The sequence below is a fragment of the Schistocerca serialis genome, chromosome 9 (assembly GCF_023864345.2).
Source record: "Schistocerca serialis cubense isolate TAMUIC-IGC-003099 chromosome 9, iqSchSeri2.2, whole genome shotgun sequence".
In the NCBI taxonomy this organism is placed as follows: Eukaryota; Metazoa; Arthropoda; class Insecta; order Orthoptera; family Acrididae; genus Schistocerca; species Schistocerca serialis.
In genome coordinates this window covers 32,263,473-32,285,907 of record NC_064646.1, presented here as the reverse complement: position 1 = coordinate 32,285,907, position 22,435 = coordinate 32,263,473, and the positions used below count along the sequence as shown (strand labels likewise).

The 22,435-nt window shown below is 41.5% G+C and overlaps 1 protein-coding gene across 1 annotated transcript in view; it reads left to right on the top strand.

The window, feature by feature from the left end:
• LOC126419299 (GTPase-activating protein CdGAPr) overlaps nucleotides 1-22,435 on the top strand; it is a 478,818-nt gene that overhangs the window by 432,303 nt on the left and 24,080 nt on the right. Inside the window, exon 15 of the mRNA XM_050086473.1 lies at nucleotides 20,259-21,377. Within this exon, the coding sequence (XP_049942430.1) occupies nucleotides 20,259-21,377 (1,119 nt within the window). The remainder of the gene's footprint in view (nucleotides 1-20,258; nucleotides 21,378-22,435) is intronic.

Here is a 22,435-nt window from a genome sequence, read left to right as displayed (position 1 = left end):
TGCATGGAACATTACAGGATGAGCCAGAAACATTCTACTCTGGGGTTAACTAGAAAAGCATTAGATGTTTCCATGTTGTGGTGCTGGATGGTGGATGCACACATTGCTCTTGATACTTGGCGGTTGGCATTGTCTGAAAGTGCCCACTCCTAGCGAGTGAGCTTAGACATTGTACACCAATGTGGGCTTATTAAATAACATGTAATGGGTCAGCGCCACATGTCCTGCTGAACGTCAGTGGGTTGGGGCTACTGCAGCCCCCTCACCTCTTGTCGGAGCACCTTTTAGCTGGTGCCATCCGAGCATCCCTCCTCCATTGCATAGGATGGTATTCAGTGCTCAGGAAGGTGATGTCCATACCATCTGTGGCACTGCTTGTGTAAGCACACCAGCAAGTGTGCCATGGGACTAAAAAGGAGCACTAATGGCTTGTGATCAGTCACCAAATGAAACTTAATACAGTAGATAAACACATGAAACTTATTGTAAGAGCCTCTTTCTCTGCTTGAGAATATGTCTTCTGTGCATCATTAAGTATTTTCGACACAAAAGCGATGGGCTGAGCCATCTTCACAATGCTGAGATAACACCCCAATGCCATATTGTGATGTGTCTGTTGCAACCACAAACTGGAGCCCTGGCTGATAGGTGGCCAAGTACGGAATGGAATGCAAACCACCTTTCAATGTCTTGAATCTATGATAGCAGATAGGATCCACTCAGAGGTGGCACCCTTCTTAAGCAACTGATTTAGAGGATAGGAAACCAAGGATCCCTGCAGAAGTAACTCATGCTATTACGCAACTTTGTGTAAGAATGCTTGAAGCTCCTTCACATTCGGAGGACACAGAAGGGCCAATATAGTGTCTATGTGCCTGTCAGGCAGCTGAATCTCCTGATAAGAGGCAATGTGCCTCAACTGTTCTATAGAGGGTTTCCAAATTGCACCTAAGCCTCGTGTCATGCAAGGTCTGAAACGAAAGACCAAGCTTGCAAAGGTGGTCCTCGGGTAACCCAAATGTCGAAGTAATTGTTACAACAAGGAATGTATTGAAATGTCTTGTGGCGAGGCCCTCCCGGCGGGTAGACCTGATCGCCTGGTGCAAGTCTTTTGAGGTGATGACACTTCTGTGACTTGCGCGTCGATGAGGATGAAGTGAGGATGATGAAGATGACACAAACATCCAGTCCCTCCCTGAGTGGAGAAAATCTCCATCCCAGCCGGGAATCGAACCCAGGCGCTGGCATGACAAGCTGTGGTGGCGGACAAGGAATGCATTGAGTAAACTGTTCCAAGTAATGCTGAAAACTAGCAGGTGCACTTGCAACACCTAAAACCAAATACTTAAAATGGTATGGGTTGTATGGCTTATTCACAACGAGAAGCTGACTTGATTTCTGCAGCTACGTCCATATCTGTTCTCTGCAGACCACTGTGAAGTGCATGACAGAGGATACGTCCCATTGCACCAGTTACTAGAATTTCTTCCTGTTCCATTTATGTATGCAGTGCAGTAAGAACAATTGTTTGAATACCTCTTTGTGTCATGTAATTAATCTAATCTTGTCTGCAAGATCCCTATGTGACCAATACATAGGGGGTTGTAGTACATTCCTAGAGTCATCCTTTAAAGCTGGTTCTTGAAACTCTGTAAATGTGTTTTCTCGGGATAGTTTATGTCTATCTTCAAGGGTCTGTCAGTTTAGTTTCTTCAGCATCCCTGTGACACTCTCCCATAGGTCACACAAAACTGACCATCTGTATATAGTCAATACCCCCCTGTTGGTCCTATCTGGTACTGGTTCCACACACTTGAGCAGTATTCCAGAATGGGTCGCACAAGTGATTTGTAAGCAATCTCCTTTGTAGTCTGATTGCATTTTTCCAGTATTCTATTGATAAAACAAAGAGTACCACCTGCCTTACCCACTGCTGAGCATATGTTATCATTCCATTTAATATCCCTACCAAATGTTAAACCCAGGTATTTGTAGAAACTGAGCGATTCCAACTGTGACTCATTGATATTATTTATAGTCATAGGATTCTATGTTCTTTCATTTTGTGAAGAGCACAATTTCACATTTTTGAACATTTAAAACAAGTTGCCAGTATCTGACTGAATATTTACACAGCTTCTTTTGGAGAGTGCTTCATTATAGATAACTGCATCATTCGCAAAAAGTCTGAGGTTACTGTTAATAGTATCTGCAAGGTCATTAATATACAACATGAACAGCAAGGGTCCCAATACACTTTCCTGGGACACATGCCAAGTTACTTCTATAACTGACTATGACTCTGCATCCAAGATAACCTGCTGCATCCTGCCAACCGGAAAATCCTTAATCCAGTCACAAATTTTGTTTGAAACACAATATTATTATACTTTTGACAGTAGGCATAGATTTTCTGCAGGGTCAAATGCTTTTTGGAAATCAAGAAATAGTGTGTCTACCTTATGATCTTGATCCATAGCTTTCCTTACGTCATTGCAAACAGGTGTGACCTGTGCTTTCTTCCAACGGCTGAGCACAGTTTTTTGTTTGGGTGATGTAAAAGAGATTACACTAGGAAGAGGGGCTAACTCAGCTGGAAATTCAGTATAGAATGAGATAGGGATTCCATCGGGTCCTGGAGCTTTGTTCAGTTTCAACGATTTCATTTGTTTCTCAACACCACTGATACTAACAGTTATTCCACTCATGTTTTCAGTGGTACATGGATTAAATAGGGACAATTCTCATGGGTTTTCCTTTGTAAATGAAAATTTGAGAATAGAATTAAGCGTTTCAGCTTTTACTCTGCTGTGCTCAATTTCAGTTCCTGTCTCATTCATGAGTGACCGGACACTAACTTCAGTAAAAGGTGATTTGACCATACTCAGCTACGGTAGACACTGAAGGCTTTACACATTACTCTCTTGTCACCCAAATGAGTTTCATTCAGCATCTCTCAATCTGTAATCCTATGCTTTGTTTTACACCTTCTGTGTTGTAGTCTCTGTTTCTTTAGAAGTTTTCTTATAGTGACTGTATACCTTATTCTGCAGGGTACATATCGGTCCAGTGCATGGTCAACTGTTTTTTTAAACTTGAGCCATAGTTCCTGTGCGCACTCCTGCCCTGTGCTGAAAGCTTCAAGTTCCTGATTGAGATGTGACACTACCACTTTTTTATCTACTTTACTGAACATATATACCTTTCTATTTGTTTTAGTTGTCCTTATGTAATCATTGTTGGCACAACTGCATCATGATCGGTGATACCAGTTTTGATGTGGACATACTCAAAGAGCTCAGGTCTATTTGTTGCCATTAGATGGAGTAAATTTCCATCCTGGGTGTGATTCTGAACTATCTTTTCTAGGTAGTTTTCAGAGAAAGCATTTAGTAATGTATCCCAGGATTTCTTGTCACACTCATCACTAACAATACTGTAATTGTTTCAATGTTGAATGTTGGACGATTAAAGCCTCCATCGATGATTACATTAGGATTGGGGAACTTAAATACAAACGAACTGAGGTCTTCTCTAAAGTTTTCTGCTACATCAGGAAGTGAGTCTGGTGGGCGACAGAATGATCTTGTTACCATTTTTATGCGCACCCCTGATACTGAGTCTTGCCCAAACAGACACGCTTGCAGCTTCAATTTCTATATTGATGGGTGTGAGTTTCTTTTCCGTTGTGACAAATACACAAGCTTCCTTTCCCATTAGCCTAGCCTTTTGGTAAAAACTTCAATTTTCCCCAAAAATCTCACTGCTATCAATTTCAGGTTTCAACTGGCTTTCTGTAACAAATATTCTTCATCAGCTAGCAGCTGTAAATATGCTTCCAATACATCAAGTTCTGAAAAATATTGTCCATATGGCAGCTTCATCATAAGTTTATCTGAGTGAGGAATGGGATACATATCAATCATGGACAATGATTTCACTGTCGCCTTAAAATCACCACAAAGACTGAGTTCGCTCATCAGCTTCTTGATAATGGGGTAGCACACTGACTGGACTTAGGAAAGGAAATGACTACTAGTGGTGCGAGGTATCCTCCACCACAGACCGTACGATGCTTGTGAAGTAGCGCAATGCAAGCTGTACAGGTCTGGCACAGAAAAAATGGGGTTGCATCATATCCAGGTGAAAAAAGGACTGAATATTCTTTGCACAAATCATCCAACTCTTGATAGTGTACAAGATTTGACACTAAATGAATGGAATCTGAGATTGTAAATCCAAATATCCAGAATGGATCAAAACCAAACAGATTATCTGTAAATACATTGTCGAAAGAACCAGAGGTTGTAGAGAGTTTGAGGGAGAGCATAAGGGAACAATTGACAGGAATGGGGGAAAGAAATGCAGTAGAAGAAGAATGGGTAGCTCTGAGGGATGAAGTAGTGAAGGCAGCAGAGGATCAAGTAGGTAAAAAGATGAGGGCTAATAGAAATCCTTGGGTAACAGAAGAAATATTGAATTTAATTGATGAAAGGAGAAAATATAAAAATGCAGTAAATGAAGCAGGCAAAAAGGAATACAAACATCTCAAAAATGAGATCAACAGGAACTGCAAAATGGCTAAGCAGGGATGGCTAGAGGACAAATGTAAGGATGTAGAGGCTTGTCTCACTAGGGGTAAGATAGATACTGCCTACAGGAAAATTAAAGAGACCTTTGGAGAAAAGAGAACCACTTGTATGAATATCAAGAGCTCAGATGGCAACCCAGTTCTAAGCAAAGAAGGGAAGGCAGAAATGTGGAAGGAGTATATAGAGGGTTTATACAAGGGCGATGTACTTGAGGACAATATTATGGAAATGGAAGAGGATGTAGATGAGGACGAAATGGGAGATAAGATACTGCGTGAAGAGTTTGACAGAGCACTGAAAGACCTGAGTCGTAACAAGACCCCGGGAGTAGACAACATTCCATTAGAACTACTGATGGCCTTGGGAGAGCCAGTCATGACAAAACTCTACCATCTGGTGAGTAAGATGTATGAGACAGGCGAAATACCCTCAGACTTCAAGAAGAATATAATAATTCCAATCCTAAAGAAAGCAGGTGTTGACAGATGTGAAAATTACCGAACTATCAGTTTAATAAGTCACAGCTGCAAAATACTAACGCGAATTCTTTACAGACGAATGGAAAAACTGGTAGAGGTGGACCTCGGGGAAGATCAGTTTGGATTCCGTAGAAATACTGGAACACGTGAGGCAATACTAACCTTACGACTTATCTTAGAAGAAAGATTAAGGAAAGGCAAACCTACGTTTCTAGCATTTGTAGACATAGAGAAAGCTTTTGACGAAGCTGACTGGAATACTCTCTTTCAAATTCTGAAGGTGGCAGGGGTAAAATACAGGGAGCGAAAGGCTATTTACAATTTGTACAGAAACCAGATGGCAGTTATAAGAGTCGAGGGGCATGAAAGGGAAGCAGTGGTTGGGAAAGGAGTGAGAAAGGGTTGTAGCCTCTCCCCGATGTTATTCAATCTGTATATTGAGCAAGCAGTAAAGGAAACAAAAGAAAAATTCGGAGTAGGTATTAAAATTCAGGGAGAAGAAGTAAAAACTTTGAGGTTCGCCGATGACATTGTAATTCTGTCAGAGACAGCAAAGGACTTGGAAGAGCAGTTGAACGGAATGAACAGTGTCTTGAAAGGAGGATATAAGATGAACATCAACAAAAGCAAAACAAGGATAATGGAATGTAGTCAAATTAAATCGGGTGATGCTGAGGGAATTAGATTAGGAAATGAGACACTTAAAGTAGTAAAGGAGTTTTGCTATTTGGGCAGCAAAATAACTGATGATGGTCGAAGTAGAGAGGATATAAAATGTAGACTGGCAATGGCAAGGAAATCGTTTCTGAAGAAGAGAAATTTGTTAACATCGAGTATAGATTTAAGTGTCAGGAAGTCGTTTCTGAAAGTATTTGTATGGAGTGTAGCCATGTATGGAAGTGAAACATGGACGATAACCAGTTTGGACAAGAAGAGAATAGAAGCTTTCGAAATGTGGTGCTAGAGAAGAATGCTGAAGATGAGGTGGGTAGATCACGTAACTAATGAGGAGGTATTGAGTAGGATTGGGGAGAAGAGGAGTTTGTGGCACAACTTGACTAGAAGAAGGGATCGGTTGGTAGGACATGTTTTGAGGCATTGAGGGATCACAAATTTAGCATTGGAGGGCACCGTGGAGGGTAAAAATCGTAGAGGGAGACCAAGAGATGAATACACTAAGCAGATTCAGAAGGATGTAGGCTGCAGTAGGTACTGGGAGATGAAGAAGCTTGCACAGGATAGAGTAGCATGGAGAGCTGCATCAAACCAGTCTCAGGACTGAAGACCACAACAACAACAACATGGTCCACTACTAGAAATGTTATTGGCTGAACCACCACTTTGTATGTTGTTTCCACAAAAAACTGGCCAAGAGGAGGAAGCTGCTGTCTATTGTAACTGACAAGATGGTACGAAGTATCCAACAGTGGAGAGGAACCGAGGCATAAATTAGTAGTAGAATTTAGTAGCGAGGTTGCTGTACTGTTGTCCACCTGAAGGCTTAATAAGTCCCATCAATACACAATATCTGTAGGTTGAAATGTGAGAGGCACAATGGGAGCAAACCGGGTGAGGCAGTCAGAATGTGGTCTCTCTTATGACACATATGGCCCGATGTCCAGTACTTTGGAGAAGCTAGCTGGTGGTCATGTTGGACAGAACATGCTGGACTTGAGGACAAAAGCTTGGGGAAAGTTTCCTGGTGTGGCCATGTCTGTGTATAACGTGGTGGCCAAGCACACTGCGCTGCAGTGACCTCCTCTTCTGAGGGCGTGCCGACACGCATCTGCCTGTTGCTGTCGGAGTTGGCTGTGTCTATGTCAGCCCGAAGATGTGACTGGCAGCCATTGGCACATGAAACTTCATTGTGGTATCCAGAGTATTACTTCCACATCTACATCTACATTTATACTCCGCAAGCCACCCAACGGTGTGTGGCGGAGGGCACTTTACGTGCCACTGTCATTACCTCCCTTTCCTGTTCCAGTCACGTATGGTTTGCGGGAAGAACGACTGCCGGAAAGCCTCCGTGTGCGCTCGAATCTCTCTAATTTTACATTCGTGATCTCCTCGGGATGTATAAGTAGGGGGAAGCAATATATTCGATACCTCATCCAGAAACTCAACCTCTCGAAACCTGGCGAGCAAGCTACACCACGATGCAGAGTGCCTCTCTTGCAGAGTCTGCCACTTGAGTTTGCTAAACATCTCTGTAACGCTATCATGGTTACCAAATAACCCTGTGACGAAATGCGCCGCTCTTCTTTGGATCTTCTCTATCTCCTCCGTCAACCCGACCTGGTACGGATCCCACACTGATGAGCAATACTCAAGTACAGGTCGAACGAGTGTTTTGTAAGCCACCTCCTTTGTTGATGGACTACATTTTCTAAGGACTCTCCCAATGAATCGCAACCTGGTACCCGCCTTACCAACAATTAATTTTATATGATCATTCCACTTCAAATCGTTCCGGACGCATACTCCCAGATATTTTACAGAAGTAACTGCTACCAGTGTTTTTTCCGCTATCATATAATCATACAATAAAGGATCCTTCTTTCTATGTATTCGCAATACATTACATTTGTCTATGTTAAGGGTCAGTTGGCACTCCCTGCACCAAGTGCCTATCCGCTGCAGATCTTCCTGCATTTTGCTACAATTTTCTAATGCTGCAACTTCTCTGTATACTACAGCATCATCCGCGAAAAGCCGCATGGAGCTTCCGACACTATCTACTAGGTCATTTATATATATTGTGAAAAGCAATGGTTCCATAACACTCCCCTGTGGCACGCCAGAGGTTACTTTAACGTCTGTAGACGTCTCCCCATTGATAACAACATGCTGTGTTCTGTTTGCTAAAAACTCTTCAATCCAGCCACACAGCTGGTCTGATATTCCGTAGGCTCTTACTTTGTTTATCAGGTGACAGTGCGGAACTGTATCGAACGCCTTCCGGAAGTCAAGAAAAATAGCATCTACCTGGGAGCCTGTATCTAATATTTTCTGGGTCTCATGAACAAATAAAGCGAGTTGGGTCTCACACGATCGCTGTTTCCGGAATCCATGTTGATTCCTACAGAGTAGATTCTGGGTTTCCAGAAATGACATGATACTCGAGCAAAAAACATGTTCTAAAATTGTACAACAGATCGACGTCAGAGATATAAGTCTATAGTTTTGCGCATCTGCTCGACGACCCTTCTTGAAGACTGGGACTACCTGTGTTCTTTTCCAATCATTTGGAACCTTCCGTTCCCCTAGAGACTTGCGGTACACGGCTGTTATAAGGGAGGCAACTTCTTTCGCGTACTCTGTGTAGAATCGAATTGGTATCCCGTCAGGTCCAGTGGACTTTCCTCTGTTGAGTGATTCCAGTTGCTTTTCTATTCCTTGGACACTTATTTCGATGTCAGCCATTTTTTCGTTCGTGCAAGGATTTAGAGAAGGAACTGCAGCGCGGTCTTCCTCTGTGAAACAGCTTTGGAAAAAAAATGTGTTCAGTATTTCAGGTTTACGCGTGTGATCCTCTGTTTCAATGCCATCATCATCCCAGAGTGTCTGGATATGCTGTTTCGAGCCACTTACTGATTTAACGTAAGACCAGAACTTACTAGGATTTTCTGTCAAGTCGGTACATAGAATTTTACTTTCGAATTCACTGAACGCTTCACGCATAGCCCTCCTTACGCTAACTTTGACATCGTTTAGCTTCTGTTTGTCTGAGAGATTTTGGCTGTGTTTAAACTTGGAGTTGAGGGATCCTCAGAATTGCAATGTCCTTTTTCAAACTTCATTATTGGGAACTGCCTATATGATAACATCTCAACCATAATATCTGAATAAGATTCCTGAGGTGTACCAATAATGAAACAGCATTTGTGACTTAACCCCTGCAGTTTTACAGCCCAAGTATGGTAAGGTTGATGGGGTTGCTTTCTGTATTGATAAAAGTTCACTCTTGCTGAAATGACATGAATATGCTTGTGGTAATAAGAATCGAGCAAATGACACATTTTGACAGAGATCTCAGATCCTGAAGGGGGCCAACTTCCGTAACAACTGATAAATTTGTGGCAAAATCTAAGACAGAAAAAGAGCTTTGATGGGGTCAATGTCTGCTATCTCAAAGGCTGCAGAGTGTTGCCATGTGTGTTTTATATACGATTACTAGTTTTCAGTGTCGTCATCGTAGGTGGGTAGGTCGGTAAAATTTGAGGACTCATTAACAGATCCATCAATACACTGTCCAGCACGGCCATGTTGCTGCATTTTTGTTAGCGATGCTGGTTTTTGATTTGCTACTGTAATAAACTTCATAGGACGACCTCCAAAGATGTGCCTGTTGACATCATGAATTTGCATGAAACATTGAAGTACGAACCTTACTTGTCACCACTTGTAAAGTAAAGAACACAACTGAAAAACTCAGAAACAATAAATCACTTTAAAACAGAAAATTGTCCTTGTACATTGCCAGGTTAGTACATGATAACAAACAGATCCGTGAGTGGAATGGAGTTATATATTGCGTGTAACATTACAAATGGACCAGAAGCCACTCTGCTCTCAGCTTAAATAGAAAAGCATTAGATATTTCCAAGTGGTGGCACTGGATGGTGGAAGCGTGAGCTGCTCTTGATACTCAGCTGTCATCGCTTTCGGAAAATGATGCCTCCTGGTGAGTGAGCTTAGATACCGTGTGCGAGCATGAGCTTATTAAATAACATGAGATGGGCTGGCACCTTGTGTCCTGCTGAACTTTGATGGATGGCAAGGTGCCAGTGCAATTGAGATGGGAGCAGGGATTGCCACATTAACTCGTAATCATACACATGTATTTTTGTGACTTTACTACACATTTGGGGTATTTTTTACCCCAGTTAGAAAAATATATATAATCATGAAACTATTCAGAAAATTGGAATATACATGTATACATCACTATATTTTAAATATAGTAGAGGGAAACATTCCACGTGGGAAAAATTATATATAAAAACAAAGATGAGGTGACTTACCGAACGAAAGCGCTGGCAGGTCGATAGACACACAAACAAACACAAACATACACACAAAATTCAAACTTTCGCAACAAACTGTTGCCTCATCAGGAAAGAGGGAAGGAGAGGGGAAGACGAAAGGAAGTGGGTTTTAAGGGAGAGGGTAAGGAGTCATTCCAATCCCGGGAGCGGAAAGACTTACCTTAGGGGGAAAAAAGGACAGGTATACACTCGCACTCACGCACATATCCAAATCCCATGCCACTTTCCTTGACGTTGACCTCCACCTGTCCAATGGCCAACTTCACACGTCCGTCCACATCAAACCCACCAACAAGCAACAGTACCTCCATTATGACAGCTGCCACCCATTCCACATCAAACGGTCCCTTCCCTACAGCCTAGGTCTTCGTGGCAAACGAATCTGCTCCAGTCCGGAATCCCTGAATCATTACACCAACAACCTGACAACAGCTTTCGCATCCCGCAACTACCCTCCCGACCTGGTACAGAAGCAAATAACCAGAGCCATTTCCTCATCCCCTCAAACCCAGAATCCCCCACAGAAGAACCACAAAAGTGCCCCACTTGTGACACGATACTTTCCGGGACTGGACCAGACTCTGAATGTGGCTCTCCAGCAGGGATACGACTTCCTCAAATCCTGCCCTGAAATGAGATCCATCCTTCATGAAATCCTCCCCACTCTGCCAAGAGTGTCTTTCCGCCGCCCACCTAACCTTCGTAACCTGTTAGTTCATCCCTATGAAATCCCCAAACCACCTTTCCTACCCTCTGGCTCCTATCCTTGTAACCGCCCCCGATGCAAAACCTGTCCCATGCACCCTCCCACCACCACCTACTCCAGTCCTGTAACCCGGAAGGTGTACACGATCAAAGGCAGAGCCACGTGTGAAAGCACCCACGTGATTTACCAACTGACCTGCCTACACTGTGATGCATTCTATGTGGGAATGACCAGCAACAAACTGTCCATTCGCATGAATGGACACAGGCAGACAGTGTTTGTTGGTAATGAGGATCACCCTGTGGCTAAACATGCCTTGGTGCACAGCCAGCACATCTTGGCACAGTGTTACACCGTCCGGGTTATCTGGATACTTCCCACCAACACCAACCTATCCGAACTCCGGAGATGGGAACTTGCCCTTCAGTATATCCTCTCTTCTCGTCATCCGCCAGGCCTCAATCTCCGCTAATTTCAAGTTGCCGCCACTCATACCTCACCTGTCTTTCAACAACTTCTTTGCCTCTACACTTCTGCCTCGACTGACATCTCTGCCCAAACTCTTTGTCTTTTAAATATGTCTGCTTGTGTCTGAATGTGTGGATGGATATGTGCGTGAGTGCGAGTGTATACCTGTCCTTTTTTCCCCCTAAGGTAAGTCTTTCCGCTCCCGGGATTGGAATGACTCCTTACCCTCTCCCTTAAAACCCACTTCCTTTCGTCTTGGGATATGTGCGTGAGTGCGAGTGTATACCTGTCCTTTTTTCCCCCTAAGGTAAGTCTTTCCGCTCCCGGGATTGGAATGACTCCTTACCCTCTCCCTTAAAACCCACTTCCTTTCGTCTTCCCCTCTCCTTCCCTCTTTCCTGATGAGGCAACAGTTTGTTGCGAAAGTTTGAATTTTGTGTGTATGTTTGTGTTTGTTTGTGTGTCTATCGACCTGCCAGCGCTTTCGTTCGGTAAGTCACCTCATCTTTGTTTTTATATATCACTATATTTTAAACATATATTTAAAGATTTTTAAGATGTAAACACTCTCTTCTAATGACAAAAAATAAATCTCACATTGGCTCTTCGACTCGAGCACGATGAACCTCACAGCAGGTATGATATATGCAAGTGCTTCTTGGTGGCGTAGATTTTTTCCTTTATAGCGTGATTGAGATATTGCAGCCACATCCTCTGAATCATCACTTCTACATCTTGCTCAGTATCTGTATTATTATCACTCTTTAAAATGTGGTCATTTTCACTCTCAGGCTCATTATTTATCTCATATTCATTTGCATAATGTTCTACATAGGATGCGGTGTCTATATCATGTTAGAATCTGCAATCTATTCCCTAAGTTTTGTGGCTACATTATCACATGCACAAAGTATTTTTTACCCGGGCCTTAGAAGACCTCTTTACTCAACAAGACAGCGGGTGAAAACTAGGGAACTTAAATATTGTTGCATGTAGGGACAGTAGGTATGTGGGACGTCAGAGCTGTAGAATTTACCTGCTTCTGCCACCAACATATCAAAGCTATAGTGAAAGAGGTATTACTACTTTCAGCAGATAAACAGCACAACGCAATGACATTGTTGGAATGTGACAGCCAAGACATCAATACATGTTGTTACAATAAATACTCAGTTAATCAATAAGATCAAATATAAAAGGAAATTATTCAGTCGTATTCTTTTCAGCTGTATTCACAAACTTTAATTCCAAAACTTCTGTTATTATTAAACAAGTTTGATCAGGGAGTTAATTATTACAAAAAAATCTAAATCTCATATTGAGAATTATTAACATTTACTTTCTGGTAATAGAATTGAGTGTCATGTATCATTTAAATCATCAATTGTAGCATGGCACTCAGAATACATGACAGCTGGATTAGAATCATGTACCATGTAATGAATTAGGTAAATGATCACCAGAGTTTGCAGTCACATTTCATGCAAAATTATGTTGTTCATCTATATACCACTAACAAGCCTTTTACACAGATAAAGACTAATAGCAATTTAATCATACAGTTTTTGTGTTGCAGCTCACAATCACAAATACCTTTCATTCTCCTCTCTGTCACGCAAATGCCACCATCTTTTGCATCCTCCCTCTCTTGATGTTCCACTACCACCATTGCTCTTGACAGCTACCATTCGACTCATCAAAAGAATAATTACAATATGAAAGATTCTGTTTTGGTCAATCACTCTGACAGTTTCAGAGTTAACACAATACTGACTCCCTGATGCTGCATGTGTGTGTCTAACATTTCACATAATATTGTATTTGCAAATGTTTATGTAGTTGATACATGGTGGCAGAGGGAATTCTAAATTTTGAAGTAATGCAATTTGCACAAATAAACACAGAATTTTTTTTTTTATTGTCAAGTGTGCATGTAAACAGCGTGCCATTTATGTCTTCATTACAAAGTGTCACAAATTGTCTCTTTAGTTCTTCAAAATGGCTTCAAGAAGGTGTACTCCCTTTTGGCGTTCACATTCTAATAGCCTATTATGGAAACTCTGGAATGCTCGGTGTAGCATATCTTGGGTAATGGCAGTGATATCATTGTAAATCTTCTGTTTCAGTTCATGGACATAAGCTGTACACATTACTTTTAAGATGTTCCCCACAGGAAGAACTCGTATACGTTACGATCAGGGGAACTTGCAGGCCGTGAAATGACACCATTACGTAAAATGACACACTTTCCAAACAGTTAGCAAGTGGCTTCCAGTGACTGTCAAGCAGTATGTGACATGGCTCCATCCTGCTGAAACCATACATTTTCGATGTTAAGATCGTACACTCTCAGTGTAAATAATGTTTCAAGAATATCAACACACCGTGCAAATGTTGTTGTTGTTGCAATGCCATCATTGCATTAAAAAAGTAAAGGCCAGTGATATAATGACATCATACAGCTCACCATGCTGTAAGCTTGGCACTTTGTAATGGACACTTGTGAAATTCTCAAGGATTTTCCCATGCCTAGTAATGGAAATTCTGTTACTTAACGTAACTATTAAGGTGGAAGTGGGCTTTGTCTGACATCCATTTGCTGTTAAGGAAATTGGCATCATTGTCTATTTTAGCCAACACCCATTTGCTAAACTCCCTACATGACACAGCGTCTTGTGGATTTAACTGCTGCACAGTCTGTAACTTACAGGGGTGGAACATAAATTCGTGCAGTATTGTTTGTATGCTTCATTGCCCAGTCTCCAGCACAGATGAGTAGTTGAATGGAGGAGTGGGGGGCTCCTCTTGATGGAAACTCGAATACCTGCAATGTTCTCTGGGATACATACCAAGGCAACATCACCTGGAGACCTCTTTTTCACTGCTGAACCAGTTTCTTCAAACTTGCACACCCATGTTGTAACTGCACGAGTAGATAAGACATATCCGTGATGTCCTAGCTGGTAGTGCTGTCGAAATACCTTATAAGCAGAAATCACACTATCATCCTGCTTGTAAAACATACTCACGGTGATAGCGTGTTCTGTACCACACAAGTGCAGCAAGATTGCTAAGTGGCAGTGTGTTCACAACAGCTGAATATTGGTTCCAAACAACTGCTGGCAATACAGTGTTGAAACACTAACATAGAAAGTTTCTTGTTTCCCTTTGCCAGCCTGTATGTAGTTCACAATATTTATACAACATTTGATATTGTCAGTGAGATCGAATAATAATCACAATAATATATGAAATACGAAAAAAAATTATATTTCAGTAGTAATAACTGTGCCGTAGTGTCAGAAGGTCATCTTATAAAGTACAACTAATTACTGGAGAAGTGCATAGTGTAGCAAAATGTAGACAGGAACTACAGAGCACAGAAAAACAACATATGAAAGTAATATTAAAAATAATCATAATAGATGTGTCTCCATTTATCACTTTAGCTTAAAAAAATTTATTTACAAATAAATCACCATAACAATTAAACAATGGAAAATTCAGAATGGAATGTAAGAATATTATGAGAAGGGAAGCTGTCACTCACCATATAGCAGAGATACTGAGTCGCAGATAGGCACAACAAAAAGACTCTCACAAATACAGCTTTTGGCCATTGGCCTTTGTCAACAATTGACGCGCGCACTGGTTTGGGAGGGCGAGGGGGAGGGATAGTATGGTGGGGGTGCCAGACAGTGAAGTGCTGCAGGTTAGATGGAGGGCGGGGGGAGGTGGAAGTAGCAGAAAGGGAGAGAAATAAAGAGACTGGGTGTGGTGGTGGAATGGCGGCTGTGTAGTGCTGGAATGGGAACAGGGAATGGGCTGGATGGGTGAGGACAGTGACTAACAAAGGTTGAGGCAGGAGGGTTACAGGAACGTAGGATGTATTGCAGGGAGAGTTCCCACCTGTGCTATTCAGAAAAGCTAGTGTTGATGGGTAGGATCCATACGGCACAGGTTGTGAAGCAGTCATTGAAATGAAGGATATTATGTTTAGCAGCATGTTCAGCAACAGGGTGGTCCGCTTGTTTCTCTGACACAGTTCGTCGCTGGCCATTCATGTGGACAGACAGCTTGTTGGTTGTCATGTCTACATAGAATGCAGCACAGTGGCTGCAGTTTAGCTTGTAAATCACATGACTGGTTTCACATGTAGCCCTCCCTTTGATGGGACAGGTGATGTTAGTGACCGGTCTGGAGTATATGGTGGTGGGAGGATGTATGGGACATGTATGTAGGTCTATTACAGGGGTATGAGCCATGAGGTAAGGGATTGGGAGCAGGGGTTGTGTAAGGATGGACGAGTATATTGTGTAGGTTCGGTGGACGGCAAAATACCACTGTGGGAGTGGTGGAAAGGATAGTGGGCTGGACATTTCTCATTTCAGGGCATGATGAGAAGTAATTGAAACCCTGGTTGGGAAAGTAATCCAATTGCTCCAGTCCTGGGTGGTACTGAGTTACGAGGGGAATGTTCCTCCGTGGCTGGACGGTAGGATTTTAGAGGTGGTAGGAGACTGGAAAGTTAAGGATACCAAGAAGTCCCTTCTGTGCAGAAGCCATCCGTGGTCGTTGCATCAGCAGTGACGAGCAGTCCCTCCCGAAATATACTGAGGGTCTCACTGAAGCCTTCACTGACTGTAATTATCCTCCCAAACTTGTACAGAAACAAATCTGCCGTGCCTTATTTTTCCAGTCTCCCACCACCTCCCAAAGTCCTATCATCCGACCACAGAGGAACATTCCCCCCATAACTCAGTACCACCCAGGACTGGAGCAGCTGAATTACATTCTCCGCCAGGGTTTTGATTACCTCTCATTGTGCCTAGAAATGAGAAATGTCTTCCCACCCCTCCCACAATGGTATTCCGCCGTCCACTGAACTTACACAATATACTCATCCATCCTTACAAAATCCCTGCTCCCAATCCCTTACCTCATGGTTCATACCCCTGCAGTAGAGCTAAATACAAGATCTCTCCCATACATCCTCCCACTACCACGTACTCCAGACTGGTCACTAACATCACCTGTCCCATCAAAGGCAGGGCTACCTGTGAGACCAGTCATGTGGTCTACAAGCTAGGCTGCAACCAATGTGCTGCATTCTATGTAGGCATGACAACCAACAAGCTGTCTGTCTGCATGAATGGCCACTGACAAACTGTGGCAAAGAAACAAGTGGACCACCCTGTTGCTAAACATACTACCAAACATAATATCCTTCATTTCAATGACTGCTTCACAGCCTGTCCCATATGGACCTGTCCGAGCAACACCAGCATTTCTGAATTGCACTGGTGGGAATTTCCCCTGCAGTACATCCCACGTTCCCGTAACCCTCCTGCCCTCAACCTTTGTTAGTCACTGTCCTCACCCATCCAGTCCCTTCCCTGTTCCCATTCCGGCACTACACAGCTATCATTCCACCACCACATCAAGTCTTTTTATTTCTCTCCTTTTCTGCTACTTCCCCCTCCCCCTGCCTTCCATCTAACCTGCAGCACTTCACTGTCTGCCACCCCCACCATACTATCACAATCACTATCCCTCCCCCTCCCCCTCCCTGCCACAGCCTCCTTACCCCCACCCAGTCGCCACTCCCATCATGCACCGGTGCTGCTGCTCGCAGTGTGATTTCAGTTTCCTGAGATAGCAGTTGTGTATGTGAGTTGCGTTTATGCGTGCGTGCGTGCATGTTTATTTATTGTTGACGAAGCCCAATGGCCGAAAGCTGTAATTGTGAGCGGCAACTTTCCTTCTCATCACCATAACAATTGAAGGTTAAGCATGTCTGTAATGTTCATTATGCATTTTGCAGGGAAATTTTTATTTAAAGAATGCAGAATTGTATGTCATTTATGTGTTTTACCATGACTTGCCTTTTCCATTGTGTCCTGTTGACAATTATTGACAGAGAGGAGAGGGGGGTATGTATATGTCTCGTTGGCTGGGAGATGTGGAGCCTTTGTTCGGCCACCTAATAGGACTGGGTATTTTCTTTCTTGAATACTGGAACTGTTGTTTTATGATGCATGATTTGTATGACTTAGTATGTGTGTTTTGTGTAGATAATTGTGAACTATAGCATTGAGTTTCATTGTGTAGTTGATGATAGGGGCGGAGGGTGAAACACAATGTCTGTAGAAAACATTTCTGATAGCACCTAGAGGATCACTGATGTTCTTAAATATCTTTATTTCATGTTTGTGATCACAAATACTGTAGGTCCTCAGACAAACAGCTTCGGTCAGCAGTGACTGTCATCAGATCTGCAGAAAAACACAAATATGACATGTGGATGTCTACAGCTTAAAACAATAAAATGGGCCATGAAGAAAAGGGTTACTGACATACATGTGAAAATTACGTGTTTTGAATGTGATAAGGCGTATCTGTTTTATAAATAACATATCCTAATACACTGGTGCCATAGTTGCCTCGTCAAATGCCAAACACAAAAACAGTGCCAGGATTGTCTCGCATTTATAAATTATGTTATATACTAGAGTCATCTTGCTAGCAGTGCTGTTGTTGAAAACAGACTGCTGTGCAGTAGCCGCAAATTGATTGTGTTGCTAGCTCACCAGAGATGTTGCTGTAGGTGTATACACATTCTTCAACGATATAATTGTATGATATAAAAGAAAAAGAAGAATACAGTCAGTCAAGTCTGTAGTAGGCTTGCCAGGTGTAAAAGTCATTACAGTAATAAAATGCTATAGACACAACGGAAGTTAGATTGTTCAAAAGGAAAAAAGTTAAGTGACAATAATTCTTATATGCTCTAGTGGAAAATTTTAGATGAAAATATTAAGATGTAAGTAATAACTAGCTTATGGAATACACAGAATGGTATAAAAATGACAAAAAGAAATTGCGGAAAATGCCCAGTGTTTTCTTATGTTGAGAATATAACTCTAGTATTTTCTTGTCCCTTCTCTGTTTATATAAAATGTTTCACTAACTAGATAATCTTGTTAATGGACTGGTATAGTGTTTTATCACTATTTTCTGAGAACAGCATGTCGCAGAGTATTAGGGGACCTCTGGCTGTTACATTCCTCCAACCACTTCTCACCAATGCGGCATTCTGGTGGTAGCGCCAACAGAGGGCGCTGAATATTTGCTACAGTATGTTTCCGTTCACTGGGCTTCTTTTACTGTTTGTTTTTGTCATTTATATATTATTCAGTGTACTCCATAAGCTGGTTATTAGTTATGCGTTTGTATTTTCATCTGAAATTCACCTCTAGAGTGTATCAGAATTATTGTCAATTAACTTTTTCCTTTTTAATAATCTCATTTTTGTCATGCCTTAATTTATTGTGTTTTATTACTGTGATGACTTTAACAACTGGTAAGTCTGTTACAGACTTCACTGGCTGTATTTTTGAACATGTGTGCACCTACAGAAGTGACATCTGCTGAGCTTGTGACACAAACATTTTGTAGCTACTATACAATAGTTTGTTTTGAACAGCAGCACTGCTGACAAGATGACTGTAGTATATACCATAATTTATATGTTTGTGATGATGCTGGGGCTGCTGGTTTTGTGTTTGGAATTTGACAGTGCCACTATGGCTCCAGTATAGTGGACAGGTACACCTCATCGTATTTTAAGCACTTAATTGTCACATGTATGGCCTATTTTATTGTTTTAAGCTGTAGACTTCCGCTAGTTGTATTTGTGTTTTGCTGCAGATCTGAAGACAGTCATTGCTGACCAAAACCTGTAGTCTGAGGACCTACAATATTTATTATCATAGACGTGAAGTAAAGAAATGTATTATACATTTTCGGATCACTGTTCCATTTGAAACCACGTCACAGCTTGTGAAGCAGATGTTCTCATTCAACTCGTGGATCATCAATAGGATCACATCTTGAGAAACAGATACGAGGATTACATTTTAACCCATAGTAGTGGGACACAGTGCGGTAATCGAAAACTGATCGTGAGGGCCTCTCCTTGATTTACAGGTCATATTGATGAAAGTATCTGCCACAGCCAGAATCTGAACTATCTAGCCCTAGAACCATTACCACTGAATTATGCTTCGGTTAAAATAGCTTTGTGATTGATGTTTCAGCATAGCTTTGTGATTGATGTTTCAGCAAGTTGAGTAGAAGAGACCATGCATCAGACAACACTGCTCTTTGTAGAGCTCTGTGTCCTTGTTGGTGTTTTGTAGGTACCTGCAGAGCCTTACCAGGCATGGCAGATTACACTGCATGGAGGCGGGGAGAACAGCCAATAATACTGCCCCATGCTGATGAAGTCTTTCAATCATAAAAATATGTTATGTGAGCTATAGCATGTTTTTTGCAATAGCAGCGAATCCAATGGTGGAAATATAACGCAATGCTACACTGCACCAATTGCAGTCATCCAAATTTACTGTTACTTATTCTACACTTGGTATGAAAAAAAGAGGATGAAAAGCAGTCCACTTTATGATTTGCCAAGTGAGCAAAGTTTAGATTTTCACAGTACCATTGCACTCTGCATTGGAAACTGATGTATACTTTAAATCATTTGGAATGTTGACCAGATAGACTGAAAGCAGATAATAGACACTTGTAAAATTGGAGTTTTTATGGGTTCTTAGTTTGACAGCCCCCACCCCCACCCCACACACACAAACACACACACAACTGATCACTGCATTAACACCTTGCCTGGATTCCATATGACATATTTTCCCATAGTGTTACTGTGTCCTTAGAGCCATGAATTTATAGGTTCATTTCAAATTCCTCCAGATGCTCTTTGCATCCATACTCGGCGAATGATAAAAAATAATAGTTTTATGGATTTACCTTAATTTCTTGCAGAGTGTGGCTCAGTTTTGCTTCTTATAGCTTTGCTGCTGTTGTGATTTTAAGTGTTTTTGGTGTATTTAGCTGTGAAGTTTAGTTTGTTACAAATGTGTGATACTGAGTATTGTTACAGTTTCAGAAGCAGATAGCAGAATCAGTGGGAGTCCCTCTGACAGTAGCCACCATGAAACATTGGACACAAGTTCCAATTTGGATCTGGGGTCAGATATAGCAGGAAGTACAACACTGTTAGATACCACAGTCTGTGACAACGAGTTAGAAAATAATGGTGATCTAAAACATAAAAAAACAGAAATTGTTAGTACTGATGATGTGAAGAATGCTTTTGTTTCGACAAGACATACTCCATCTAATGATGGTTCAATTTCGGAATTACTAGATGATGAAAGCTGCAATGTGGTTACAGAAAGTGTTGCAGGTGGTAGAAGTGTTGCAGCCTCTGCTAATGTGAGAACAGAAGAAAGATCCCAGAAATCACCACAGAGTGTACAAGAGGAGTTTGCTTCTGGTGTTACATCATATACTCAAAGTGATATTATTACAGTAGTTACAGATCCTTATGTTCCAAGAGGAGCTGTTCAGAAAAGTGATAACAGACTATGTGATAATAGGAATGTAGGTTATGATAGTGGGAACAATATTGTTAGTAGTCCTGGAATGGCAGAGGAAAGCGTCAATGAGAGTGAACCGTCAGACGTGACTGGGCCAGAAAAATACTCTAATCATAGTGCTGAATATTCAAGGACACTACAGGCATCTCCAGCTGACAATAATGAATGTCAAAACCCACCAGAAGTAATAGAAAGTGCTACAATTTCTTCAGGTTCAGCAGTGGATGATTGCAGTAGTAATAACAATAATTATGTGGGAAAAAATAATGCTGATATTTACTTCCGGGAAAATTTTCTTAGTGGTGAAAGAAACTCACTCTCCAGGCAGAGTAACAAAGAAAACTCAGAAGACAGTGCACCATCTGCAGAAACCAGCCCTCACAGGAGAAGAAGGAACACATCTTCTGGAAGTGGTAGCAGGTCAACACCTTTCTTGGAAACAAATTTGGATGATACAGAAGATTTTGGTGATTCCTCAGGAAGTAGTCCTATTCGTGAAACCAGTCCCACTTCCAAATTACCCCTGGACAACAATAGGCGTCGATTTGAATCTGAGATTGGACGCGAGATTTTGCGTGAGAGGCGGATGAAGCAAGAATTGGAGGAAATACGTAGTCAAGGTCAGTAAAAAAATGAAAAAAGAAAATGTGTGCTGTTAATTTTTTATCATATCGTATTACAGCACAAGAAAGCTCTCTGTAATGTTAGTGTTGGAATGTTAGTGTTGGAGAGTAGAAATGTGAAGAGCTGTGGTTTTATACGTGGTCTCATTTTGTTGAATTTATTTGATTCTTCAGTCCCGTATAAAATGACATTATTCTGATAGTTTTCTAATAACTTATACACTCACATAATGGAACGAACTATTTTTATTTCTGTATTTTATTTATTTGTTCATGTTTTGTTGTTGTAATGATTAGTATTATAGAGGTTTTATTCTCATTAGTACCATATTTACTCAACTATAAGATGACCCCCGCTTTTTTAAAAAGTTCCTTGAGAAAAACTTATTTTTTAACATATTGCGACTAATCAAAATTACAAACTTTTATTGGGGACTTGAGGTGTCTGTTCACGTAAGTTGCCATTTCATAATACAAGAAGAAATAAAATCAACAGAAGAAATTGATCACTGCATCCTTTGTTTAGACCATCACATGTGGTACCACTATTTTTTATCATCATCATCATCATTGTCGTCGTCGTCGTTGTCGTCATCATCATCATTGTCCTAACAGTGGAGTTGTCACAAATATTTGGCTGTTTCTCCCGAGTATGTTACAGGGCTTTTTTTTTACACAAAGCAGATTCCACTTCTATACTGATGTGAGAATGTTACAATATCTTTTACTACAAAAACCTATTGTCTGCTCGCCACTCTCTCAATGGATGTGCATAACCAGCAGCTGACCCCCCCCCCCCCAATCATTTGCATCGTACCTCATGCCAAGTGTCCACAACAGTCTAGACTTTTAGCATCTCCTGCAGAAATGTATGCTATTGTTGAACATTTGGCAAATTTTAAAATCAATTTGATTCTAAGTACAAATGGGTTCAGGAAAACTGCAGTTTAAATGGTAGATGTTCATAAAAAGCAGTTCATAAGTTAGCAGTGCAGATTTCCATGGTTGGCAGCAAGACGAAATTTGCTGCCCACTCACCACACCCCTCGCCCCAC